Below are 25,433 nucleotides of genomic sequence, written 5' to 3' on the forward strand. Positions count from 1 at the left end.
CTCAGAGCACGAATTTACTAACTTAATTTGTAAAAGGAGGTTAGTGGATCCATACTGTAAGACTTTTATGGAAATATTTGAAATTAATTAGCCTTGTCAGCTTTTATTTGCATAGGTTCACTTCCAACTGTATAGTCCCCCCAAATTTAACTTTTTAGTAAGTATGATTTTAAACAATAAAACTTAGAGAATCTGTGTACAAAGAGCTTGAAGAATTTAAATACATGGGTTTATTATTAACACAGTAGCAAATATATCAAGAAACACGCCCCATGAAAAGTGTTTCAAAGAAACACACATCTGCTGTGAGAAAGGAGTATACCCAATAAGTAAGCCCAAAGAAGCTGTTTGCTTCGTGATACCAGCAGATAAGCCTGGCAAACCTTGGTGTGATTGAAGAAGCCAGTTTGACACTCAGCCTAGCCCAGGCAAGCTACCGGGCCTCTCCTGAGCTCAAGGAACCTCGACACAATGGTGTTCGCATTTTGGAAGGTCTGTCTGATCCTAAGCTGCTTTGCAGGTAAGGGAAGTGTCTCCAAACCATCAAAGATGACTGGGAACGGTTTTCTTTTAAACTCAAATCATGAATTTTTACATGTGTTCTTCTCTTGCACTTCAAGGGAATTATGATTCGTTTGCAGAATAAAATAAATGTTAGAACTCTAGCTTAGCAAATATAGGCCATGTCGTAAATGTAATTGTTTTATGTAGCATCTGAATTTAAAAAATTTTCTCCGAAAAATCACAGTAGCTTTCCTTTTCTTGATTGGGAAGGTGAACAGATTAATTTACTCATAAGCTGAAGTTTGCACTAGGGATAGTTGTGTTTTTTTCTGTTTCGGTTTAGTGTTTCTTTTAAGGGAACTCACTGTGATCAACTTGCGTTGTTACAACAGGCAGAGCTGGGCTTGGAGGGCCTACTATGCTTCACTCTCTAAGATTTCTTTAGGTGTTGATGTTTTCCAAGCCTAAGACTGTATTTTGGAAAATCCGCGAGTGATTTATTGCTGTACATGGCATGGGTGTTTTTAGGGATCCGAGCAAAAGAAAATAATTTTTAAAGTCAAAATCCTGATGTTGGTTAGACCCAGGAGAGATCACTAATTCAGAAAATCTCTTGGCTCATTTTCTCAAGTACCAGATACATTTGAATCTGTTTTTATGATGTTAGCTAGGTACAATAATATTATTTACAGTCATGCTGATATTGTTAAGCCATTGGCAGTATTAGGCAGTCATTAGGATGAGGTTTACTAAACATATTTAATGACATAAGAAAATGTCCAGGATAAAATATTAAGTGAAAGAGCAGATCCACACATTTGACTAGAATAAATTGTTAGAAGGTTATATACCAAAGTGCTCATGGTGATTACCTCTGGCTGATGGGATTATAGATGATTTTCATGTATTCCCCAGCATTTCCATATTTTCTGGGGTTCCTACAAAGAATATTAGACAAGTTGTATAATTAAAAGTGCTACTTTTCGAAACTACATGGTAGTTAGTAATAGTTCTCTAGATGTTCATTACTAAATGTTTAAACACATGTGTTCTATGGAATCACCAGAAGGCAATATTGCATTTATCTTGTGATTTAACCAGGACTCAGAGCTGGAACAGCTAGAACACCTTTCTCAGCTTCTGTGCTAATGGGACTATGTCATGTCACAATTTTCCCTTCCCCCAGGAATATTCATTTTAAACCTTAACTTTAGACAGTGAAAGTCTTTGTTCCTTCTTAAAGAGCTTCCAGTCATTAGCTAATTTGGTTATCCCTGGGTCTTCTGCACCAGCCCCCTAAAATCACACATGTAGTCAATAGCTATTTCCTTGTGCGAGGCCTTATGCAGGCCTATACTAGACAGCAGTTTTGGAATAGTTACAAGAATGGTTTTTACTGTAACTAACTAGCTAACTGACTAATAGTAGTTAATTAGTTAGCTAGTTTATATAAGTAATATATATATTATATATATAATTTAATAGTGTGTATATATATATAATTTACTGATTACAAGTGTAGTGTATGGTCATTGTGGAAAGGTTGAAACTATGAAAACATATAAATAAGAAAATAAAAATCACCAACAATTCTACCACTCAAAGATTTGGTTGAATTTCTTATATATATATATATATATATATATAATTTATATATATATAATTTCTTATATATATATATTTCCTTTGCAAGTATATATATCACATTACAAAATTGGGTTTATACCTTGTATACAATTTCCCATTGTTTAAAAAATAACTTGGATGATGTTAAGGTTTTATTTGATTGTGACTTTTAGAACAAGGCCCAATCAGAGTGACCAATAAATACTTCAGAGCCTTTGTTCTTAAATGACTACATAACTGGTTTTGCTGGCATATAGTGTATACTGCATATCTGTACACAGATAATCTAGCTGGCCCATAGCAAAATATGATGGTGTCAGTCTAGCAGATGGAATGGAAATATGGTATAATATATTGCTTCCTGTGCTTACATACGTATAGAAGTCTGAGAGAGGGAGATTTCAGTAATTTGTACTTGTCATTGATAGTGCCCCTCAGTTGATCCAGATGTGGCTGTGAAATGATTGATACTGTTTTTATCAATGTGAAATTTGATGTGCTACCTGGACTTATTTCTTGGGCAGAAAGAATGTCCCGTTTTTTGGTGTCAAGCCTGGTGCCTGGCACATAGTGGGCTCATAGTAAATGTTTGTTGGAAGAATGAATCATCTGAAATGCTGCCATTTGGAACAACATGGATGGACCTTGAGAGCATTCTGCTAAGTGAAATAAGTCAGACAGAGAAAGACAAATACTGTAGAGTATCACTTATAAGTGGAATCTACAAAATCCAAACTCATAGAAACAGAGTAGAATGATGGCTACCAGGAGCTGGGGGGTGTTTGTCAAAAGTTACAAATTTCCAGTTAGAAGATGAATAAGTTCTGGGGGATCTAATGTACAGCGTGGTGACTCAAGTTAATAATACTGGATATATACTTGAGACTTGCTAAGGGAGCAGATCTTAAATGTTCTCACCACAAAAAAAGAAATGGTAATTATGTGATGTGATGGAGGTGTTAGGTAACACTATGGTGGTAATCATTTCACAATATAGAAGTGTATCAAATCAACACATTGTACACCTTACACTTACACATTATTATATGTCAATTATATGTCAGTAAAGCTGGAAAAATAAAAGAATGAATTAACTTCTCAAACCTCAAGCATTCAGAAATAATTTTCACATACATATTTAAAATAAGTTTTCTGCACAACTAAGCAAGACAGATTTTAATCAGAATCTTTCTGTATAATGTTATATGTCAATTACACTCCATTAAAATTTGATTTAATCAAAATCTTTCTTACGATTTCTTAGGAAGTCTTAGGTTAAATTCCATTGCAGGAAAATCATTTTCATAAAAAACGTCTTCTGAAAAAAGTTCACCCATATCATTTCAGATACTTGTAATATATATTAGTCACCTTTTAAGAAGATATGTTAATGTTTTCATTTTCTGGAGGTATGTGCTATGCATTTTACAGCAGTAATATAATTGAACTTCGGTTTCACAGTCAAATCCAAAAAGTAAGTGATAATTTGGTTATAAGTCAAAAATGAGGCAATTATATGTGAAGTTGCTGAAAATTAAATCACTGCAAATGCCTCATGTTGAATATGGTTATTTAAAGGAATATTTTTGCTGTGGTATATTAAAAGAATAATTCCCTATAAGCAAAGTGCCTGCCATGTTGTAGGCATTAAGTACTGGAGTGAAAAACCACGACCAAAACATGAGGCACTAAAAAAATCTCTTAAAAACATTGGTTAATTTAAGTAAAAAGCATACACTTTGGATTAGCTTTTTTAAATAATAAGCACTGATTTTTAACAGCTATTACACATATTTCAACCACATACGTGTTGCTTGTTTTGATTTTTATTTATTTTTTAAAAATGTTTATTTATTCATTTTGAGAGAGAGAGAATCCCAAGAAGACTCTGTGCTGTCAGTGTAGGGCCTGACGTGGGACTTGAACTCACCAACCGTGAGATCCCGACCTGAGCCGAAATCAAGAGTTCGCATCCCTTGTTTTGCTTTTTAATCCAACCAGGGTAGTGAGGGGAATTGCAGTTCTGAGTTTTGTTTAAATCAGGTACTAATCTTCATGTTGCTATTTATTCACAGTCTTGTTAATATAGAGATTTTTTCCCTGACTTTTTCAGTTTTAAAATAATTTCCCAAAGTAGAGTAAATTTATCCAAAGGAAGGGAACTTTTATTTTTATCTGCTTCTCACAGAATCACTTTCAGTTTACAGGAAATTTTATTGAATGGGCTAGAGAATGATCTCAAAGGTTTAAGTAATGTATGGTAATGGAAACATGTGACATATCTTGTACATATATATTTTTAAATTTTTTTGAAAGAGAGAGAGAGAGAAAAAACATGAGTGGGGGAGGGGCAGAGGGAGAGAGAGAAAATCTTGAGCAAGCTCCATGGAGCATGACTTGGGGCTCCAAGACCCTGGGATCGTGACCTGAGCTGAAATCAAGAGTGGGACACTCAACCGACTGAGCCACCCAGACTCATGGGACATTTTTTTTTTAAGTTCATCTGTAAATATGTAGCTTTTGGCTCTGAAGTGTATTGTTGCTGTATTAGGGATGGACAATTTCTGAGCACCATCTTTTCTTTACAATTTAAGGATTGATTATGGTGCTGAGTATTGGGAATCTGGGCAATAAAATGGTCTGGAAGTATTGTCTTGCCAACTGTTACTTATTTACAGGACACTGTGTTGTAGTCCTAGAAAATACTGTCTCACACTAGATTTGGAGGTTGCCATTCTTATTCTATGGTGATATTGTTGAGCTTCTACAGATCTCAACTTCTTTGGGCATTTTTATGTCTCCTATTTTAAAAAATGTTGAAAATGTTTAAATCACGTTTATAGTTCCCCAATCCTTGATTTTCGTTTGTCCTCATTCTGGTCTGTGCTCAAAATGACTTCCCACTGTGTTGATAGGGAAGGCAGAGATTGTGTCTGTCTTGTTCATTATTGCTTCCCCAGTGGTTAGCACTATATGTGGCACAAAATAGGCTCTATTTGTGTATTTGTCGGTAGGCACCATGGCCTCTTCCATGGCTTGCCTTGTGTGAGAATTAATGCTTACTCTGCCTTCAAGCACTTATACCGAGAGCAGCTTTTAAAAGGTTTGGGGCGGGGGTGGGGGGGGGTGGGGGGAGGGGGCGGGAGCAGCGTGCTTACGTTGTCATAAGCTCCCACCATGAGCCCATCCCATAACAGATATTGAGACCCAAACTAGAATACAAAAATGATGGCGAAAATCATGGCCAAATAAAACCTGAAAAATCTCTGTTTGGGGGGAAAAGTTTCTGGGAACTTTAATGGCCACCAAATCCCCATGTTGTCCTTTTTATTTTGAACACTTTAAAGACATTTGGAAGTCATCATTTAAGCATAGCCAGAGATGTGTCTAACTTCCAGGAGAAATGAAATGGGGTCTTTGAGGGCAGGAGAGAGCCACTTAGCCTTCCCCAATAAAGTTTCCATTGGAAAGAGTAGCTATTTTCTGTATGCAAATTTTAATTTTTGGAAAGGCATGACCAGAACCAGGACAGCATGGATATAGAGCACTGGGAAGAAGGAAACTGCATTGAGTTAGAAGGTGCTGCATTGTGTCTATCCTAAATCACGTATCTCAATTTATCACAGTATCAATTGCCCTCTCTCTAAACAGCTAACCTCTGGCACAGAAGCAGCTGGACCAGGTGGCCTGGCTGTGACAGAGAACTTGGCTATTGAGTACAGAAAACCAGGGGTCTCAGGACAATGGTGTGCTTTTTCTTCTAATTTTTCAAAATGTTTGTCAATTCCCTGATTCCTTTTGCCTGTCATTAAGTATGAAAAATAAAATGAAAGAAGTCTTTGGGTGTGCAGAATTAGGAAGGGGGCCAGGATTTGGCTTTCTGTACTATTTCCTCTGATCTTCCCATGATCTCTGTATCTTCATTCTACTCCTACTCCTTGTCTGTAACCCTGCAAGCAGCTAGAACTCTCACTCTAGTTCCCCTGCAGCATGAAGAACATCTCTTAAACTTGACCTTTTCTTCTAATTCTTATCTGACAGTCTTCTGTTCCATCCTGGAGAACTTCTATACTCTCTGACTTTGCAATGGGTAATAACCAGTTAATCGAGTGAGCCAATGCCTCTATAGTATTCCCCAAAGTATTGTCCCTTATCATAGCCCTTTGGAAGATGCTTGTATAGTACCAAGAATTTCAAGTACGGTGGTGGGCTAGGTTTTTGGGTAGGGGGCTCTTGCGTGGTCCTCCAAATAATAGGGGCAGCTCACTCTTTTGGAAGGCCAACTGTTTTCAAACTTTGTGGTATGAGGACCTTTTTACACTCTTAAAACTTGAGGGACCCCCAAAACGAAGACTGTATATTAGCCAATTTGACAATAAATTATATTTAAAAAAAAACTTGAGGGAAATTTCTGGTCTGGATAAAAGGGCATAGATCATGCTTCTCCTTGCTTCTTTCTGCTAAACACAAGTGTAAACCCTCCCTGGAAATAATGTAAGAGACAACCAAGGGAGAACTCTGAAAGACAGTAAGAAGAAAGCAAAATGGTGTGGAGCCCTGGAAATAACACAGTGGCAAGGTGTTTTATGTCTTTCTACCCAACAGAAGAAGGGTAGCCAGTTCTGGCATTTCCAGATCCCAACCTAGCCACAGAGGGCAGCCCAGGGAGGATTATTCTTCCACCAGATCTAATGAAAGCTCCTTTGACATCATGTGAGCCCAACACCACTGGGTGAGTCATCAGAAGCCACACTAACAATAGTAGACAAAGGAAGCCTTTTCTTTCCTCACTAGGCCTGAGAACTCACTTTCATCTAGAGATATTGAGGTGGGAGGGTAGAACAGACAAAAGGAATGAAGTCACAGCATATGTTCAGTTCTGGAAGGCTCTTTGTGTGTGTCTGAGACTCCCCCTGCCCCCAGAGACACAGGAGCAGTCAGGGGTACCAGTAGGAGTGTCCCACCATATCAATCCCCCACTGAGAGACACCCAGCAGCCTGACCTAGAGAAACACTTCCACCCTCTCAGGCAATAGGATGAGGGACAAACAGAAGCCCTAGTGACAGCAGATAAACCAAAGAGACCAAAACAATACTGCAGAGATTCTAAAAATTAAACTAGCATTAGAACCACAGCTCACAAAAGTAGGCTGAGACCTGTGTGTAAAACATAAATAAAACAAAATAAAAGAGACTGTCTGCTAAAATGACAGATTTAAATAGGAGTTCCCTAATAAAATAGACAAAATTTCTATGGGTTTGGACAAATGTATAACGGCATGTATGTGCTATTATAATATCACATAGAGTATATTCACTGCCCTAAAAATCCTCTGTGCTCCACCTATTTATGCTTTCCTCACTACTCACCCCTTGAATCCAATGATCTTTATATTGTCTCCATAGTTTTGCCTTTTCCAGAATATGAAAATTGAAATCATATAGGATATAGACTTTCCAGATTGGTTTTTTCATCTAGTAATAAACATTTAATGTCCCTCCATATCTCTTCATTGCTTAATAGCTCTTCTTTTTAGCACTGAATAATATTTCATTGTTTGTATATACCACAGTTTATTGATCCATTCACCTACTGAAGGGCATCTTGATTGCTTCAAAGTTTGGGCAATTATAAATAAGGTTGCTACAAAAAATTCACATGCAGATTTTTGCATGGGTATAAATTTTAAACTTTTGGGGGGTAAATACCAAGAAGCATAATTGCTGGATAATGTGGTGGGATTGTGTTTAGTTTTGTAAAAAAAAAACACCAAACTTGTCTTCCAAAGTGCCTGTACTATTTTGCATTCCCACCATTAATGAATGAGAGTTCCTGTTGCTCCACATCTTCACCAGCATTTGGTGTTGTCAGTGTTCTGGAATTTGGTCATTCCGATATGTGTGAGGTAGTATCTCATTGTTTTAACCTGCATCCCCCTGATGACATATGATGTGAAGCATCTTTTCATATGCTTATTTGCCATCTATATATCATCTTTGGTGAGATGTCTGTTAAGGTCTTTAATCCGGATATATTTTTTAATGTATTTATTTATTTTTGAGAGAGAGCAAGACAGAACTCAAGCAGGGGAGGGGCAGAGAGAGAGAGGGAGACACAGAATCTGAAGCAGGCTCCAGGCTCTGGGCTGTCAGCACAAAGCCTCATGCGGGGCTTAAACTCACAAACCGTGAGATCATGACCTGAGCCAAAGTTGGACACTTAACTGACTGAGCCACCCAGGCACCCCTAATACAGATATTTTTTATTCAGTTGTTTGTTTTATTATTGAGTTTTAAGAGTTCTTTGTATATTTTAGATAGCAGACCATTATCAGACACGTCTTTTACAAATGGTTTCTTTTAGTCTGTAGCTTGTTTTCTCATTCTCTTGACAGTGTCTTTTGCAGAGCAGAATATTTTAGTTTTAATAAAGTCTAGATTATCAATTATTTCTTTCATGGATTGTGCTTTTGCTGTTGTATCTAAAAAATTCATTACTATACTTAAGGTCATCTAGATTTTCTCATATTATGTTTTAGAATTTTTATATTTTGCTTTTTTAATTTCTATCTATGATCCATTTTGAGATTATTTTTGTGAAGGGTATAAAATCTGAGTCTCGATTCATTTTTTTGTACATAGGCAGCCAGTTATTCCAGCACCATTTGTTGAAAAGATCATCTTTGCTCCACTGTACTGCCTTGCTCCTTTGTCAAAGATCAGCTGGGGGCACCTGGGTGGCTCAGTAGGTTAAATGTCTGACTCTTGGTTTCTGCTCAGGTCATGATCTCATGGTTCATGAGTTCGAGCCCTGCGTCCTGCTCCGTGCTGGCAGTGGAGAGCCTGCTTGGGATCTCTATCTCTCCCTCTCTCTGCCTTTCTCTCTTGTTGCCTGTCTCTCTCAAAATAAGTAAATAAATTTTAAAAAAAGATCAGTTGACTCTTTTATATGCAGGTGGGTCTATTTCAGGGCTCTCTATTCTGTTCCATTGATCTATTTGTCTATTTGTTTTCACCAATACTATACAGTCTTGATTACTATGGCTTTACAGGAAGTCTTGAAATTTGTTTTTCCAAATTTGGAAGTCAGTCTTTCAAATTTGTTCTTCTCCCTCAGTATTGTGTTAGCTATTCCGGGTCTTTTGCTTTTCCATACAAACTTTAGAATAACTTTGTCAATATCCACAAAATAACTTGCTGGATTTAGAAAAAAAATTTAATGTTTATTTATTTTTGGGAGAGAGAGACAGAGACAAAGTGCGAGCAGGGGGAGGGGCTGAAAGAGAGGGAGACACAGAATCTGAAGCAGGCTCCAGGCTGTCAGCACAGAGCCCAACACAAGGCTGGAACCCACGAACCACAAGATCATGACCTGAGTCGAAGTCGGGCACCTTATCAACTGAGCCACCCAGGCACACCTAACTTGCTGGTATTTTGACTGGAATAACACTGACTCTATAGATCGAGTTGAGAGGAACTGACATCTTGAAAATATTGAGTCTTCCTATTCTATTGAGACATAGAATATCTCTCCATTTATTTTGTTTTATTTCTTTCATCAGAGTTTTCTAGTTTTCCTCCTACAGCTCTTATACAGATTTTGTTACATTTATACTCAAAGTATTTCATTTCATTGGGGGGGGGTTGCTAATATAAATGGTATTGTGTTTTTAATTTCAAATTCCACTTGTTCATTGTTGGTATGTAGGAAAGCAATGTACTTTTGTGCATTAACCTTGCATTGTGAAACCTTGCTTTAATCACTATTAGTTCCAGAAGGTTTTTTTGTTGATTCTTTTGGATTTTCTACATAGGCAATCATGCCATTTGTCATTTCCTTCACAATCTGTGTACTTTTTGTTTCCTTTTTGTATATTATTGCATTAGCTATAACTTCCAGAATAAGGTTGAAAAGGAGTAATGACAGGGAACATCCTTGTCTTGCTCCTGATCTTAGTAGGAAAGCATCTAGTTTCTCATCATTAAGGATGATGTTAGCTGCAGGTTTTTTGTAGATGTTCTTTATCAAGTTGAGGAAGTTCCCCTATATTCCTGGAGTTTTTTTTTTTTTTTTTATCACAAATGGACGTTGGACTAGGGCGCCTGGGTGGCGCAGTCAGTTAAGCGTCCGACTTCAGCCAGGTCACGATCTCGCGGTCCGTGAGTTCGAGCCCCGTGTCAGGCTCTGGGCTGATGGCTCGGAGCCTGGAGCCTGTTTCCGATTCTGTGTCTCCCTCTCTCTCTGCCCCTCCCCCGTTCATGCTCTGTCTCTCTCTGTCCCCAAAATAAATAAAAGTTGAAAAAAAAAACAAATGGACGTTGGACTTTGTCTACTTCTTCTGCATATGCTGATATGATCATGTGACTTTGTCTGATACTTCTGCATATGCTGATATGATCATGTGATTGTAAGAAACCTGTTGATGTGATAGATTGCATTAATTCATTTTCAAATTTTGAGCCAGTTTTGCATACCTGAGATAAATTCCATTTGGCCATGGTGTGGAATTCTTTTTATACATTGTTGGAGTTGATTTACTAGTATTTTGTTGGGATTTTTGCATCTATTTTCATGAGAAATATTGGTCTATAGTTTTTTTTCTTGTAATGTCTTTGTCTGATTTTAATATTGAGGTGATGTTGACATCATAGGATGAGTTAGCAAATATTCTCTCTGTTCTATCTTCTGAAAGAGATTGTAGAGAATTGGTAAAATTTCTTCCTTAAATGTTTGGTAGAATTCACCAGTGAACTCATCTGGGCCTGGTGCTTTCTGATTTGGAAGGTTGTTAATTATTGATTCAATTTCTTTAATAGATATATAGTAGATATAGGGTTGCCAAAATTGTCTACTTCTTCTTGTGTGAGTTTTAGCAGATTGTGTCTTTCTAGGAATTGGTCCATTTTATCCAGGTTATCAACTTTGTGGGCAGAGAGTTATTCCTAATATTTTTTATTATCCTTTTGATGTCCATGGTATCTATAGTCATGACCCTCTTTCTTTTCTGATACTAGTAATTTGTTTTCTCTTTATTTTATTCTTTTTTTTTTTAATTTTTTTTTTCAACGTTTATTTATTTTTGGGACAGAGAGAGACAGAGCATGAACAGGGGAGGGGCAGAGAGAGAGGGAGACACAGAATCGGAAACAGGCTCCAGGCTCCGAGCCATCAGCCCAGAGCCCGACGCGGGGCTCGAACTCACGGACCGCGAGAACGTGACCTGGCTGAAGTCGGACGCTTAACCGACTGCGCCACCCAGGCACCCCTCTTTATTTTATTCTTAATTAGACAAATTAGAGTCTTACCAATTTTATCGATCTTTTCCAATAGCCAGTTTTGATTTCATTGGTTTTCTGTATTGAATTCCTGTTTCCAATTCCATTGATTTCTGCTCTAATTTTCCTTTTCTTCTCCTTACTTTGGATTTAATTTTTTCTTCTTTTTCTAGTTTCCTAAGGTGCAAGCTTACATGATTGATTTTAAATCTTTTCTTGTTTTCTAATATACGCATTCAATGCTGCAAATGTCTCTCTAAGCACTGCTTCTGTTGCATACCAAAATTTTTACACGTTGTTTTCATTTCCATTAGTTAAAAATATTTTAAAATTTCTCTTGAGCTTTCCTCTTTGACCCATGTGTTATTTAAAAGTGTGTTGTTTAGGGGCACCTGGGTGGCTCAGTTGGTTGAGCATTCTACTTTGGCTCAGGTCATGATCTCATGGTCCGTGGTTTCAAGCCCCGTGTCAGGTTCTGTGCTGACAGCTCAGAGCCTGGAGCCTGCTTCGATTTTGTGTCTCCATCTCTCTCTGCCCCTCCCCCACTCACACTCTGTCTTTCTCTGTCAAAAATAACTAAACATTAAAAAAATTAAACGTGTGTTGTTTAAAAAAATAAAAAATGTATTGTTTAATCTCCATGTATTTTGGGACTTTCCAATAAACTTTTTGTTAATTTATTTCTACTTTAATTCCATTGTTGTCTGGGAGCATATATTGTGTGATTTCTCTTCTTCTAAATATGTTAAGATGTGTTTTAAGGCTCATAATACAGTCTACCTTAGTGAGTATTTACAGTGTTTTAAAGTATGTCTCTTTGTATATAACACCACCCAACAATAGCAGAATGCATTTGTTTCCCCCCAAGCACCTGAAGAATATTACCAAGATAGAATATATGCTTGGCCATAAAACAAATCTCCACAAATGTAAAAGAATTGAAATCATGCAGAGCTTGTTCTCTAAGCACAATGGAATCAAACTAGAAATCAAGAACAGGAAGACAAGAACGTCTCTAAATACTTGAGAATTATACAACACACTTCTAAATGATCTATGGACCAAAAAGGAAATCTCAAAGGAAATTTACAGGCTATAGATAGAACTGAATTAAAATGAAATATAACATATGGAAATATGTAACATGCACCTAAAGCAGTGCTGAGAGAGAAAATTTTAACACTAAATGCTTCCATTTGAAATTAAGAAAAGTGTCAAGTCAATAACTGGAGTTTCCACATCAAGGAACTAGAAGAAGAAGAGTAAAATAAGCCCAGAGCAAATAGAAGAAAGGAAATAATAAAGAACTGAGTAAATGAAATTGAAATAGGAAAATTGTTAAATGAAATAAAAATCTGGTTCTTTGAAAAAAATTGATAAATAGTATTTACAAACCTCTATCAAGACTGGTAAAAATAAAAAAGAGATAAGATATAAATCACCAATGTCATAAATGAAATATGGTATATCACCACATATCCTGTAGTAATTAAAAATATAATAATGAGATACAATGAACAAATTTACCTTCATGTATTTGACAACTTAGAAGAAATGAACCAATTCCCTCAAAACAAACTACCAAAACTCACCCAATATAAAATGGATAATCTGAATATCCCTATAACCCTTAAAGAAATTGAATTCATAAGTTAAAAGGTGCTGAAAAAGAAATATCCAAGCCTAGATACTTTTACTGGATAGTTCTACTAAATATTTAAAAGATAATTAACAACAATTTTACACAATCTCTTCCAAAATATAGAAAAGGAGGGAGCACTTCAAACTCATTTTATGAGGCTAATATTACCCTGATACCAAAACCAGACAAAGATAGTACATAGACTATCATACATAGAAACCATAGACCAAATTCTTTCATGAACTTAGACTCAAAATTATCAACCAGATACTAGGAGATTGAATCCTACTATGTTCAAGGAGAATTCTACACCATGGCCAAGTGGGATTTATTTCAGGTATGCAAGGCTGGTTCAACACGCAAAGTCATTCAGTGTAATCTATCATATCAACAGGCTAAAGAAAAAAAGCAAATGATTATATCAATTGATACAGAAATAGCATCTGACAAAATTCAGTACTCATTCATGATAAAGACTCTTAGCAAGTTAAACAATAAAAGATGCATTTGTTTCCAAGAGCTCCTGTAGCAAACTGCCAGAAACTGGGTGGCTTAAAATGAAATTTAGAAGTGCCTGGGTGGCTCAGTTGGCTAAGCGTCCAACTTCAGCTCAGGTCATGATCTCACGGTTCATGGATTTGAGCCCTGCATTGGGCTCTGTGTTGTCAGCTTGGAGCCTGGAGCCTCCTTTGGAATCTGTGTCTCCCTCTCTCTCTGCCCCTCCCCCACTCTCTCTCTTTCTGTCTCTCAAAAATAAATAAACATTAAAAAAAACAAACAACGAAAAATTTATTCTTTCAGAGTTCTGGAGGTCGAAAGTCTGAAGATAAAGCTTTGGCAATATCGGTTCTCTCTAGAAGCTCTGAAGGAGAATCAGTGCCATGCCCATTCTGCTACCTGGCTGGTAGAAGTTCTTGGTGTTCCTTTGTTTGTATATACAATTCTTTAATTTCTTTTTTTTAATTTTTAACATTTATTTTTGAGAGAAAGAGACAGAGCATGAGCAGGAGAGGGGCAGAGAGAGTGGGAGACACACAATCAGAAGCATGCTCCAGGCTCTGATCTGTCAGCACAGAGCCCGATGCGGGGCTTGAACTCACAAACTGTGAGATCATGACCTGAGCTGAAGTTGGAAACCCAACCGACTGAGCCACCCAGGCTCTGCTACAATGCTCCTATTTCTGATTTTATCTTCATATGGCCTTTCTTTTTGTGTATTGGTGTCAAATCTCCCTCTTTTTTTTCATGGGGACAACAGTCATTGGATTTAAGGCCCACCCTAAATCCAGAATCACCTCATCCCAAGATCCTTAACTACAGTGCAAAGACCCTATTTCCAAATAAGGTCACCTGGAATTAAAACTTGTACATATCTTTTGGTGGGACACAATTCAACCCATGACAGAGGAGAATTACCTCAACTTAATAAAAAAGCATCTACAAATAACCTAGAAAAAACATATTTTGTATTATGTTATGTACAAGTTGTACATGTAAAGTACCGGAAGTTATGGTGATTGCAATAAGTCATAAAAATAAATTAAAAGCCTATACATTGGAAAGGAAGAAATAAAACTGTCTCGACTGGAGTCTAGATTATATGGAGAACTCTCAAAATTCAACAGTTGAAAATTAAACAGTACAATTAGAAAATGGGCTAAAGATGTGAATAGACCTTTCACATACCATTTGATATGCAAATGGTAAATTATCACAAGAAGTTGTTTAGCATCATTAATTTGCATTAGGGAAATGGAAATTCAAATTACAGTGATATATTACTACACACTTATATAATGGCTGAAGTAGAAAATAGTGACAACACCAAAGGCTGAGGAGGATGTGGAGAAACTGGATCACTCATATGTTATTGGGGGGGGATGTATATTGGGATAGCCACTCTGGAAAACAGTGTGGCCGATTTTTGTTTTTGTTTTTAATAAAACTAAACACGTAACTATCATCTGACCCAGAAATTAAACTCTTCGGAATTTAGCCCAGGGAAATGGAAATTTATATTCACACAAAAATCTGTACATGAATGTTCATTGGCATTTTATTCAATAGCCCAAACTTGGAAACAACCCAAATGTTCCTAAATGGGTGAATTGTTCAACAAATTGAATGCTGCTAATCAAAGGCAATGAATTACAGATACATACAACAACTTGGGTTCACTGCTAGGTAATTATGATGAATGAAAAAAGCCCATCCCAAGAGGTTACCATACTTCCATCTATATAACATGTGCAAAACGACAAAATTTTAGAAATCGAAGACAGATTGATTAGTGGTTACCAATGCTTAGAATCAGGGATGGGGTGCAGGAGGGAAGAGAGGGTGATTATAAAAGGGCAATATCAGGGATCAGTGTACTGTTCAGTATCCTCATTGCAATGGTAGATACATAAAGCCACCCATGTGATAAAATTGTATAACACTAAATGCATACACACACACGAGTACAAGTAGAACTGGAGAAATACAATACAGTCAGTGGATTGTCTCAATGCCAGTGTCCTAATTGTGATATTATAGTACAGGTTTATAAAATTTTACCATTGTGGGGGGCTGGGTAAATTGTACATGGAATATCTGTGTGATTTCTTAGAACTGTATGTGAATGAATCTACCATTATCTCAATAAAATTTTCAATTAAAAATTATTGAGGACTTCCAAAGAGTTTTTGCTATGTCAGTTATTGCCATCTATATTCACTGAATTAGAAATTAAAACTAAAAATTATTTGAACAAAAATCCACAAGCACACATTTCATTAGGTGCCAAAGCAATGATGTCACCTGCCATGTAGCTAGTGGAACACTCCACTGTACATTCATGACAGAATGAGAGTGAAAAAGAAAAATAACATCTTGGCATTATTATGAATATCATTTTGATCTTGAAGCCTCTCAAAATTGTCTTAGGGGTAGGGTGACCAACTTATCCTGGTTTTCCTGGGATTTTCCTGGTTTAAGCACTGAAAGCCCTAGCAAAACCAGTATGGTTTGCCTGAGACTTACCTGATTTTAAAACTGAAAAGTTCCACATCGAAGGAATATGTTAGTCCTGGGCAAACTGGATGGGTTGTTCTCCATACTTATGGACTTTTTTGTGTCCCTGGACAACATTTTAAGAACCTCTGTGCAAGGCCATTCTTATACAGAAGAAATTCACAGTTTGGTGTTATTATCTCATAGGATTTGAGTATTGTCACATTGTAATTTGTTAGATGCCCCCCTACCCCCATGCCCATTGCTTGCTCAGTTTTGCCATACAGCCCATTGTACCTTCTCCTCCTTCCCTTGGATTCCTCAAATAAGATGTCATTGAAAGTGCTTTGTAATGAAAGAGTGTCATCAGAATGTGAGTATGTACCATTTTCTTTTTGATGATTATCTTTTCAGATCAAGGTAGTATGGTACAGGTGACCATCCCAGACAGCGTCGTGAATGTGACTGTTGGATCTGATGTCACGCTTGTCTGTACCTACACCAGCACTGTGGTCTCCCGGGACAAGCTTTCCATCCAGTGGTCATTCTTTCATAAGAAGGACTTACCACCAACTTCCGTAAGGACTTTTTTCCTCAACTATTCCCCTCTGGTAGTTCTGACATAAACTGTTGGGGTCGGTATGTGAAGGAGTGGTAAGCCAGTGACAATAGTGGCAGAACCTCAGATACAAAGAGTTTGAAGACAACTGTTTAGGGAAGACCATCATCTATGTGACTTGGCCTTTGTCCTCTCTTCATATTCAGTTATAGCCTATTATCTCAAATCTGAGTAGGTGAACATTGAATACATTGTGTTTTCTAGAGTAGACAGGAATGGTCCTTCTTATGGGTGAAATGAGCAGTAGTTCTGAAAGGGTTCTCATTCCCCTCGGATAATCTCTCTATTATTTCTAGAAGACCCCAGTTCAAATACATGTCCTACCTGATCTGCAGATCTCTGGCAGATGTAGTATCTGGGATCTGCCTGTCAAGTGAGCTAAGTCATTGTGCCTGACTGAATCCTGATGGAATGAGACTCCCAGATGGGTAGACAAGGGCCAAGGTAGTGATGAACCGTGGGTAATCAAGGGCAACAGGAAGCTAGAGGATACAGGATAGGGAAAGTAGGCTAGGGTCTGGGCTAAGAGGTTGCTAGAAGAGGGTGCATGAAAGTCAAAGGAGAATCATTCTACCTGTAAGCTGCCTAATCTCAGGTTTTCTTCATCTGGCCTTAAGGGTAATTCCTTTTTAAATTATCCCAAGGACTAAAATTGTATACTCAAAAGTGTGTGTGTGTGCATGTGTGTGTGAGAGAGAGAGAGAGAGGAGAGAAAGAGAGAGCATATGTAACAATCTGCATGAGTGTGCAACATGTCTGCCAATACATAACTCTTGAGAGAAAAGGCCTATAGCTTTCATCAGATTTTCAAAAAGGATATATGGTCCAAAACAAGGATTTCAGAGAAGAAACAAATCAGTATGGTTTGGAATAGTCAGATGTAGATGATTTGGGCCTTGAAAAAAAGGAAGGGTTTTTATTAGTAGAAAAATTGAGGGTGAGTTGAGTGGGCTAGAGGAGTTTTAAGGGCAGAGGTAGAGAAGAAGGAGGGTGCTAGCTGGGAGGAGCCACACCTTGGCCCTTGTCACTTCAGCCATATCTGGTCCTTTGGAGGTGCTAAGTTCTCTCTTCAACAGAAGGCCTGGACTTTTGTAGCAGGAGACACAGTTCAACATGTGATTTCATTAATGCCACTCTCCAATCAACTTTCAACATTTTTGCCCAGTACTGGTTACCTCAGACAAGTGTCTGAATCACTCTGTGCCTCTCTTCAAAATGTGGTGGAGCACTAACTCTCTCCTGAAATTTCATGGGGAATCCACTAACATAATGCATGTGAAAATGCTTGGAAAAAATATAAAGTCCTGTAAGTTTTCTCCCTTGTAAACAGCTTTATCACCTTAATTAGCAGTAGCAGCAACAACAGTAATTTTACCACTTTTTGTCACCCAAATGCCCTGACCCAAGACCTCACATATTGCAATCAACTGAGAAAACATCCCTTTCCTTTGCAGGTTGCTCTCTCAGATTGTGGATGGTGATAATCATGTGAAATTTCTTCCTTTTGAAAATTCAGTTTCCTAAATAGTCTTTTCAATACATTCTTTATCTGCAGGCTTGAAGGCTTTCCCATTTTGCCAGTAGAGGCCGAATTTAGAGAGGCCTTGCCAATGTATTTTGAGGTTTTTTTTTTTTTTTTTTTTTTTTTTTTAATGCTTGGTACTCAAATCCAGATGTCCTCAACTACCTGGAAGTGAGGCCGGGGCCAATTTGAGGTCAAAAATACAAATCGTTCTTTACGCCTTTTCTGACACTGGAATTTACAAGGCCGCCTCTTGGTTGAACTATGTAGTTATGGGTTGGGAGCCGCAGGCAGGAGGATCTTGTCACCAGCAGTGAGTTTTTTGTAGGCCTGGAGATACACAGAAGGTGCAGGTGATTGAACTGAACATGGCTTAAACTCAGGGCATCTCTTCGGGGCACTTTGGAAAGAAACTATTAAAATGTTATTTGTTGAGTAGATTATTTCCTTGCCATTTGCTTCCTTCTTCAAAATGGCAAGTACAGGCAAGGCAAGGAATTTAAGCTATCTAGGGTTTGGGGATGTCCAAATCAAAGGAGGTCCTCTGGGCTGAGCCACTGATTCAGTGAGAACATGTTTCTTGATCTTAAAACATTAAAAAAAATTTTAATGTTTATTTATTTTTGAAGAGAGAGAGAAAGAAAGAGAGAGGGGCTGTGGGCAGGGAAGGGGCAGAGAGAGAGGGAGACACAGAATCCAAAGCAGGCTTCAGGTTCTGAGCCATCAGCACAGAGCCTGATGAGGGGCACGGATTCGTGTACTGGAAGATCGTGATCCGAACCGAAGCCAGACGCTCAACCGACTGAGCCACCCAGGTGCCCCATTGATCTTAAAACATTTTAGATGCTTCTCCAAGTGCATGAGACCTGTGCTATGCCTGTGCCTCAGCTGCATAGAAGACAGGGTAGAGTAGGTCTAACACTTGGCTTAGAGACAGTGAAAAACACCTCTATAAAGTCAAGATTTCACTTCTTTCTCTTTTTCCATCTTGCTTCAGCTTATTCCAGTGAGATCCACATTTCAACCATCCTTGGGGGTCGACTTCCAGAGAACTGGAGTCCCTCCCCTCTTTTCGCATCCTGGCAAGCATGTGCTTCTCTCTGCTTTTCCACATGAGTAATTTTGGAGCACCAATGGAAACCTCCTGATGGATATTGGTTCTACTCCTTGCTTTGCTACTTACTTGCTGGCTGGGTGACCTTAGGCAATTCAGTTGACCCTTCAGAGGGTCAGTTTCCCATCTGTGTAATGGCGCTACTTACCTACCTCATAGGTTTACTGTGAAGATTAAATGAGACGATGCTTGTAAAGCACTGAGAAGCCTTCCATGTAGTAGCCATTCAATGAATGTGTAGTAATTGAATGTGTAATTCAATGAATTCAATTCAAAGTGTATCATTACTTACAAAATGGTGATTTTGCAAAATCCCCATCCCATCAATACCCTCTGAATCATAGGCACTAGGGAATCCAGCCCTACAAGAAACATTTAGTATAGCTTAACAGCTGGGGCAGAGCTCTTGGGGGAATCCTGGCCCAGGATCAGTTTCCTGTTCCACTGACTGCCAGGTCCCTGTGTCTAAAGACAAGGGTCAGGCTTCTCTGCCTGATCCTATTGCTGAACAGAAAGTCTGCTCAACAATGAAGCTGTAGACCTCTTCAGTTGAGATGGTATTTTTCAAAATGGGATTTGGCCTCTATTTCAAATTCATTTCTTCTGTGAGTACGTCCATGCATCCAGAATTCAGTAAAGCATGTAGTATGTTAATCTAGGAAGGGCTGGTGAACATTTGGGGGATGATAAAAAGAGACAGCTGTGCCATTAGACAATTCTATGATTTATGGGCGTAAGATGTTGCCAGACTGATCACTGAGTGATTCAATTCAACTCCTGGGTTGATGTGGCAGTTTACCATGTAGCATTCAGCTCTCAGATCCACCCATTTCTGCTCAAACACAGCACAGCCCGTGCCTCAATACTGAGGGTATGGAGGAAAAGGCAGTCAGTCAGTGTCTAAATATGGCGCATGCAAGAGACGCTCGGGGAAGATGTAGCTGGACCTCTCAGGTAAGAACACCTATTGGTGTACTGCTGGACCCCTTCATTGTTTGGAATATCTAGGGCAATGACACCAGCCTTTAGGAGTGGGATGGTATGGTTCAAACTTGATAACGGTCCAAATCAGCACAAGCTCTTGGCAAAACTGGGATAGTCTTGAGTTTGCCTTCCATGTCTGGAATTCTTTTTAGCCTCCTCCAAAAGGCTCAGGGATATACTGCTGCCTTGATCACGGAAGCGGCCAACTCTTGCCATAGGCTCATATTCTTCTCCTACCCCAACATCATTGTGTTAAAGGATCAGTTGACTCCAAGATATAGTGTTTCTCAGCACCCAGGGGAGGGTGTTATCTCTTACTGACTATCCCCTCCAAGGGGTTCCTTTGGTGAATGGGGACTGCAAAGGTATCCCATAAGTCTTCCGACCAGGAGGGCCAGGATATTTATTAGCAAGTCCCTCCTTTTAGAGAAGCCTTCCTCTTGGAAGACATGGACAGTTTTAGATGATCAATCCTTCATCAAGGACACTTAGTTGAAGACTCTAGGCCCTGGAACAGGCAAGTTAGCATGGAAATCTGGGGTGGTTTTGTGCCCCTCTGATCACACCAATTTCCTCCTCTTCCACCCAGACACTAACTGGTAAAACTAAAGAGATCTCACCTGCCCATGAACAGAACAGGCATTGATCCTACTTAGCATAGGTCTCACAGACAGTACTAACTCTTCTATAACATCCATACTGGATGGAGCCCTTTGCCATTTTCATCTCCCCAGCATACATTTAATGTGGACAACTTCCTTCCAGAACCTAATGTCATCATATTCTGTGGATGTTCAGATTCTCCCCACATGGCCTCTCCTTTACAAATACCATTATATCAAATGCTTTTTAAATGTTGGCAGGGTGGGGGTGTATCATTTCCTCACATGCACTTGAAAATGAAGGGGTTGTTGGTTTAATTGTTATAAATGAGATCTATAACTGGCAGTTAGTAGGTGGTGGCTAGAGATATTGAATATCTTGCTGTATGTAGGATAAACCTACGTGAGAAAGAATTGTCTGCCCAAAATACCAGTGTCACTCCCATTGAGAAACACTTCAAGTTCTTCCCTTCCCACCACCCCTCCCATCAAAGTTTATCTATTCTATATCTCATTGCCTCAGTTGTATACTCTTGCTAAATCTGATCAATTAACCTAATGCTAAGGTGTTAGGGACTGGTGATATTTTATTATTTTATTATTTTTTATTTAAAAAATTGTTAGTATTTATTTATTTTTGAGAGACAGAGACAGAGCATGAGTGTCAGAGGGGGAGAGAGAGAGGGAGACACAAAACTCATAGCAGGCTCCAGGCTCTGCACTGTCAGCACAAAGCCCGACTCGGAGCTCAAACCCATGTACTGTGAGATCATGACCTGAGCTGAAGTTAGATGCTTAACCACTGAGCCAAGCACCCCTACTGATATTTAATTTTGTTCTCTTCCAAAGAAAATCGTGTAAGCATAGACTTTCTGCGCCTTCACCCAAAGGAAGCCATTCAAATGGTGGGATCTAGGGCAACTGTCAGGCTGGGCAAGTAGTAGTTTGAATACAGGGATATCTTTCTATTGGTGTTCTTTCCCTCCCCTGTGCAACCTGTCCACAAGGACAGTCCAGAAAAAGTGCTGGGCTTGAGGCCATTGTCACTCCACACTCTTCCCTTCCCAAGGCTAGCCCCTTTATGAGTCGTGCGGGAAAGCAAGAAGCTGAAGGGAAAGAAAGGGTGGCTTGCTGTGGACTTCCACACCCTCCACATTTCCAAAAGGAACCCACAAAAGCAGCTCTGGAGGCTAAATGCATTTATGAATTCCAACTCAGCCTCAAACAGAAAGCAGACTGAATTCTTTCAACCCTTCTTGTTTATACTCCAGCCTCTAGTTAGAGAACAATATCACAAAGCTGAGGGAAAAAAAATCTTTTTGGACAAATCTGGCTCCCAGCTGCATGGTGTCATGTGAATAGGAACTTGGCACAGTAGGAGGGGAAAGGCTGTTATTGCAGCTGGCAGATGTCTAAGGCATCAGGTGGTGAGACCGCTCGGCATGGGAAGCATCGTGCCAATGAATAGCAGCAATTGGCAGGAAAAGGGTTGGGCTGGAGTAAGGGATGGAATGGCCCCAAAAGGGAAAGATTACCTAGGAATCATCTTCCTCGCCTAAGGCAGGACTATGAGTGCCATTTTCACGTATTCAGGGAGAGTCAGGAGGCCCGGATTCCAGATCTGCTTATAAATTGAGTGATCTTGGAAAAATCACTTTCTCTTTTGGAGCTTCCAGTGTCCTTTTCTGTTATAGAAGATGAATCAGAGGTTGCAAATTGGAGGCCTCTGGGCCCAATTTGGCCAGTGGATGCATGTTCTTGACCGGCCCAGGATTGTGTGTGTTTCCATAGTTTGAAAGCCTTGTGTGCATTGGCTCCCCAGTTCACCACATTCCCCACTCTCCTCTATGATCTTACCAGTAGCCACCATCCCCTCTCAGCTGTTTCCCATAACCCCATAACCCCAATATCCATCTGGCTCCTGAAGGGTCATCAACTTTAGAAACCATAAACAAAGTGATCTCTAAAGGGGTCTTATAACTAATGTGTCTCCATATCAGCCTCGAACATCACAAGGAGCAGAGAGGACCTTGGGAGAAAAGTAGGGCATCCATGAAGCACAAGTAGGCCAAAAACTAACAAGTACCACTTAAGGGAACACTTGGATAGGTGTGATTTTCTTTAAGCAGATTTTCTCTCCCCTACCTCCCAAAGGATATGGCCTGTTGAACATCCATGGCTTTTCCTGGACCTCAGTTGCTTTGATCTCTAAACTGACAATATACTTTCTTTGAAAAGGTACAAGCCTCACAGGATCATGGGCTGGGTCTTGGCCATTGTTCAGCTTTGATTTTTAAAAGAGTTATTCTTTTGTGGCAAATGGAACCACGTTTCAGTACTTCCTGTGTGATTAGATAAGCAGTTTCAGGAAAACATTCCTTTTTTTTTTCTTTACAAGGACAGTGTGACAGCATGGACTTCCCCTAACAGAAAAGTCCCTCCATCTCTGTGTCTGGCCACTGGCTATCCCTGGGGACTTTCCTTCTCAGGCCAAGGCTTTTCCCTTTTAGGTGCCCATTGTTATCCCTCCTCACCTCCATTCCTATCCCTGACACCTTTTAGTATTATTTGTGAAAGGGCAAGATATATATATGAGGTTACAGTGTGAGGAGCTTGGGTAGAAGCGTTGGTGAAGGTCCTTTTTTTAAAAAAAATGTTTAACGTTTTATTTTATTATTGAGAGACAGAGGCAGACAGAGCACGAGCATGGGAGGGGCAGAGAGAGGAGGAGACACAGAATCTGAAGCAGGCTCCAGTCTCTGAGCCATCAGCACAAAGTCCAACGCGGGGCCTGAACTCACAAACTGCATGATCATGACCTGAGCAGAAGTTGGACATCTAACCGACTGAGCCACCAGGCGCTCCGGTGAAGGTCCTTTTTACAGGGAAGTTACAAGTCCAGGGCCTCATGACTTACCTGCTCATTGCACCTTGCTTCATAACCAACACTGTGACTTTTACAGTGGCTTCTTGGAATGTTCTAGTCCTGGCCTAAAACATGCTTTCTTGGGTCTCTGCTTTCTGCAGAAACCAGATATTTTCTCCCTACCCTCTGGCACTGGCTGAGGGCTGTAGGCAGGACTGATGTATCTTGTTGTGATGTCGCCAGGCCACAGCATAAGACAGGCTGACTCACCCCTCCCCCAGTCTTCCCAGGAGCAGGGGTAGCAGCCAGATGTCTAAGGTGTAGAAGGGCTTCCTTGAGGGACCGCAGGATGTGTTCCAGGTAAAAGTCCACAGGACCTCAAATTGTTGACTAGAAAGTAAATAAGCCCAATGCTGGCTAGTGAAATGGAAAGCCGGATAGCTTGGGTGTTAACCCAGATTAAGGTAATAGACCTTTGATGAGCTGAACCTCCTCCTGGACCACTGGGATACCTTGTGTTAATGTTGACTTTCCAGTTTGTAAGTCCAACAAGACTCCTTTGGGACAAAAGTTAGTGATTTCAGTAGGTGTGAGTGGACAAATTGAATTATAAATGGCTCATTTGTAGCAGGAAAAAAAGCTAGTTGATATTAGAGAACTCGGGGAGAGAAACAGGTTTTTTTCTCCTTCAATATGCTCTTTGAATTTTCCCTCAGAATCTACCTTTCTGCTTTAGTTTAAAAATATATTGGCTTTCTATTTGAAGGGGAATATATCTGAATTTATCTTGATAATATTTTTTGGTTTGCTGATTGCCTTCCCTCCCTCATCCTATTAAGGTAAATAGCACTGGACAAGGAATTAGAAGAACTGGGTGCTAGATCTTTCCCCACTGTAAACTTTGTGTGTGTCTTTTTTTTTTTTCCCTCTCTGGGCTTCAGTTTCTTCTAAAATGTTAGAAGAGTGAATTCAATGAATAAGGCTCTTTAAGTACATTTTATGAAAACATTAATTAGTTCTACTGGACTAGCGCAATACCAGTTTATTAAATAATAAACAATCACTTGAACACACATTTATATAAAACTAACAAAGTGTGTGCATAGACTGTGTACAATGAAGAAATCTTAGGGATCACCTAGTCCCGTGATACCCAAGCCTCAACCCCTTATGTCTTTATGATTTTTGTCATAATTGTGTGCCCCCAGCAGTATTATTTAATGTCATTTTCTATATTGACTTGGTTTCTTCAAATTTTAAAAATATCTTAGTGTCACCCTAAGCAATAATATCCATGAAGTCACAGACTTGATGTGCTAGATATGTGTCTTTGTAATAAGTTTTCATTTATGTGCCACCTAAAATCAACTTATGTGCCTAGACTTGGGGAATACATCTCATAATTTGGACGATCTTGCTTGGGCTCCTCCTTCAGATGTGGAAACTCAAGGTTGGAAAGATGATTAAATAACAGAGTTTCTTATCACAAAGTTTCTTATCACAGGTTGCCATGGAGGCATAACCAGAGGCCACCTTCCCTGACTATGTCACAGTCAGAGGCAGAGCTGTGGCTAAAGCCCAGACCATCTGATTCCTAGATCAGGCCTCTTTCCACCTCACCATGCCGCTCCCACGGTTGCCATTATGATCTAACTATTCATATCTCTACTAGAGATGAGACTAG

At 39.2% G+C, this 25,433-nt stretch overlaps 1 protein-coding gene across 2 annotated transcripts in view; it reads left to right on the top strand.

Moving 5' to 3' along the window:
• The first annotated feature begins 312 nt into the window (after nt 1–312).
• Nucleotides 313–25,433, top strand: part of VSIG1 (V-set and immunoglobulin domain containing 1) — a 37,832-nt gene continuing 12,711 nt past the window's right edge. The window contains exons 1-3 of one of the 2 annotated variants that reach the window (XM_047843936.1): nt 313–520; nt 16,457–16,620; nt 20,144–20,251. In XM_047843936.1, coding sequence (XP_047699892.1) covers nt 472–520; nt 16,457–16,620; nt 20,144–20,251 — 321 coding nt within the window. In that variant the 5' untranslated portion in view covers nt 313–471. The remainder of the gene's footprint in view (nt 521–16,456; nt 16,621–20,143; nt 20,252–25,433) is intronic. The other variant, XM_047843937.1, reaches the window with a different exon arrangement.

This window comes from Prionailurus viverrinus, chromosome X (genome assembly GCF_022837055.1).
Source record: "Prionailurus viverrinus isolate Anna chromosome X, UM_Priviv_1.0, whole genome shotgun sequence".
NCBI lineage: Eukaryota > Metazoa > Chordata > Mammalia > Carnivora > Felidae > Prionailurus > Prionailurus viverrinus.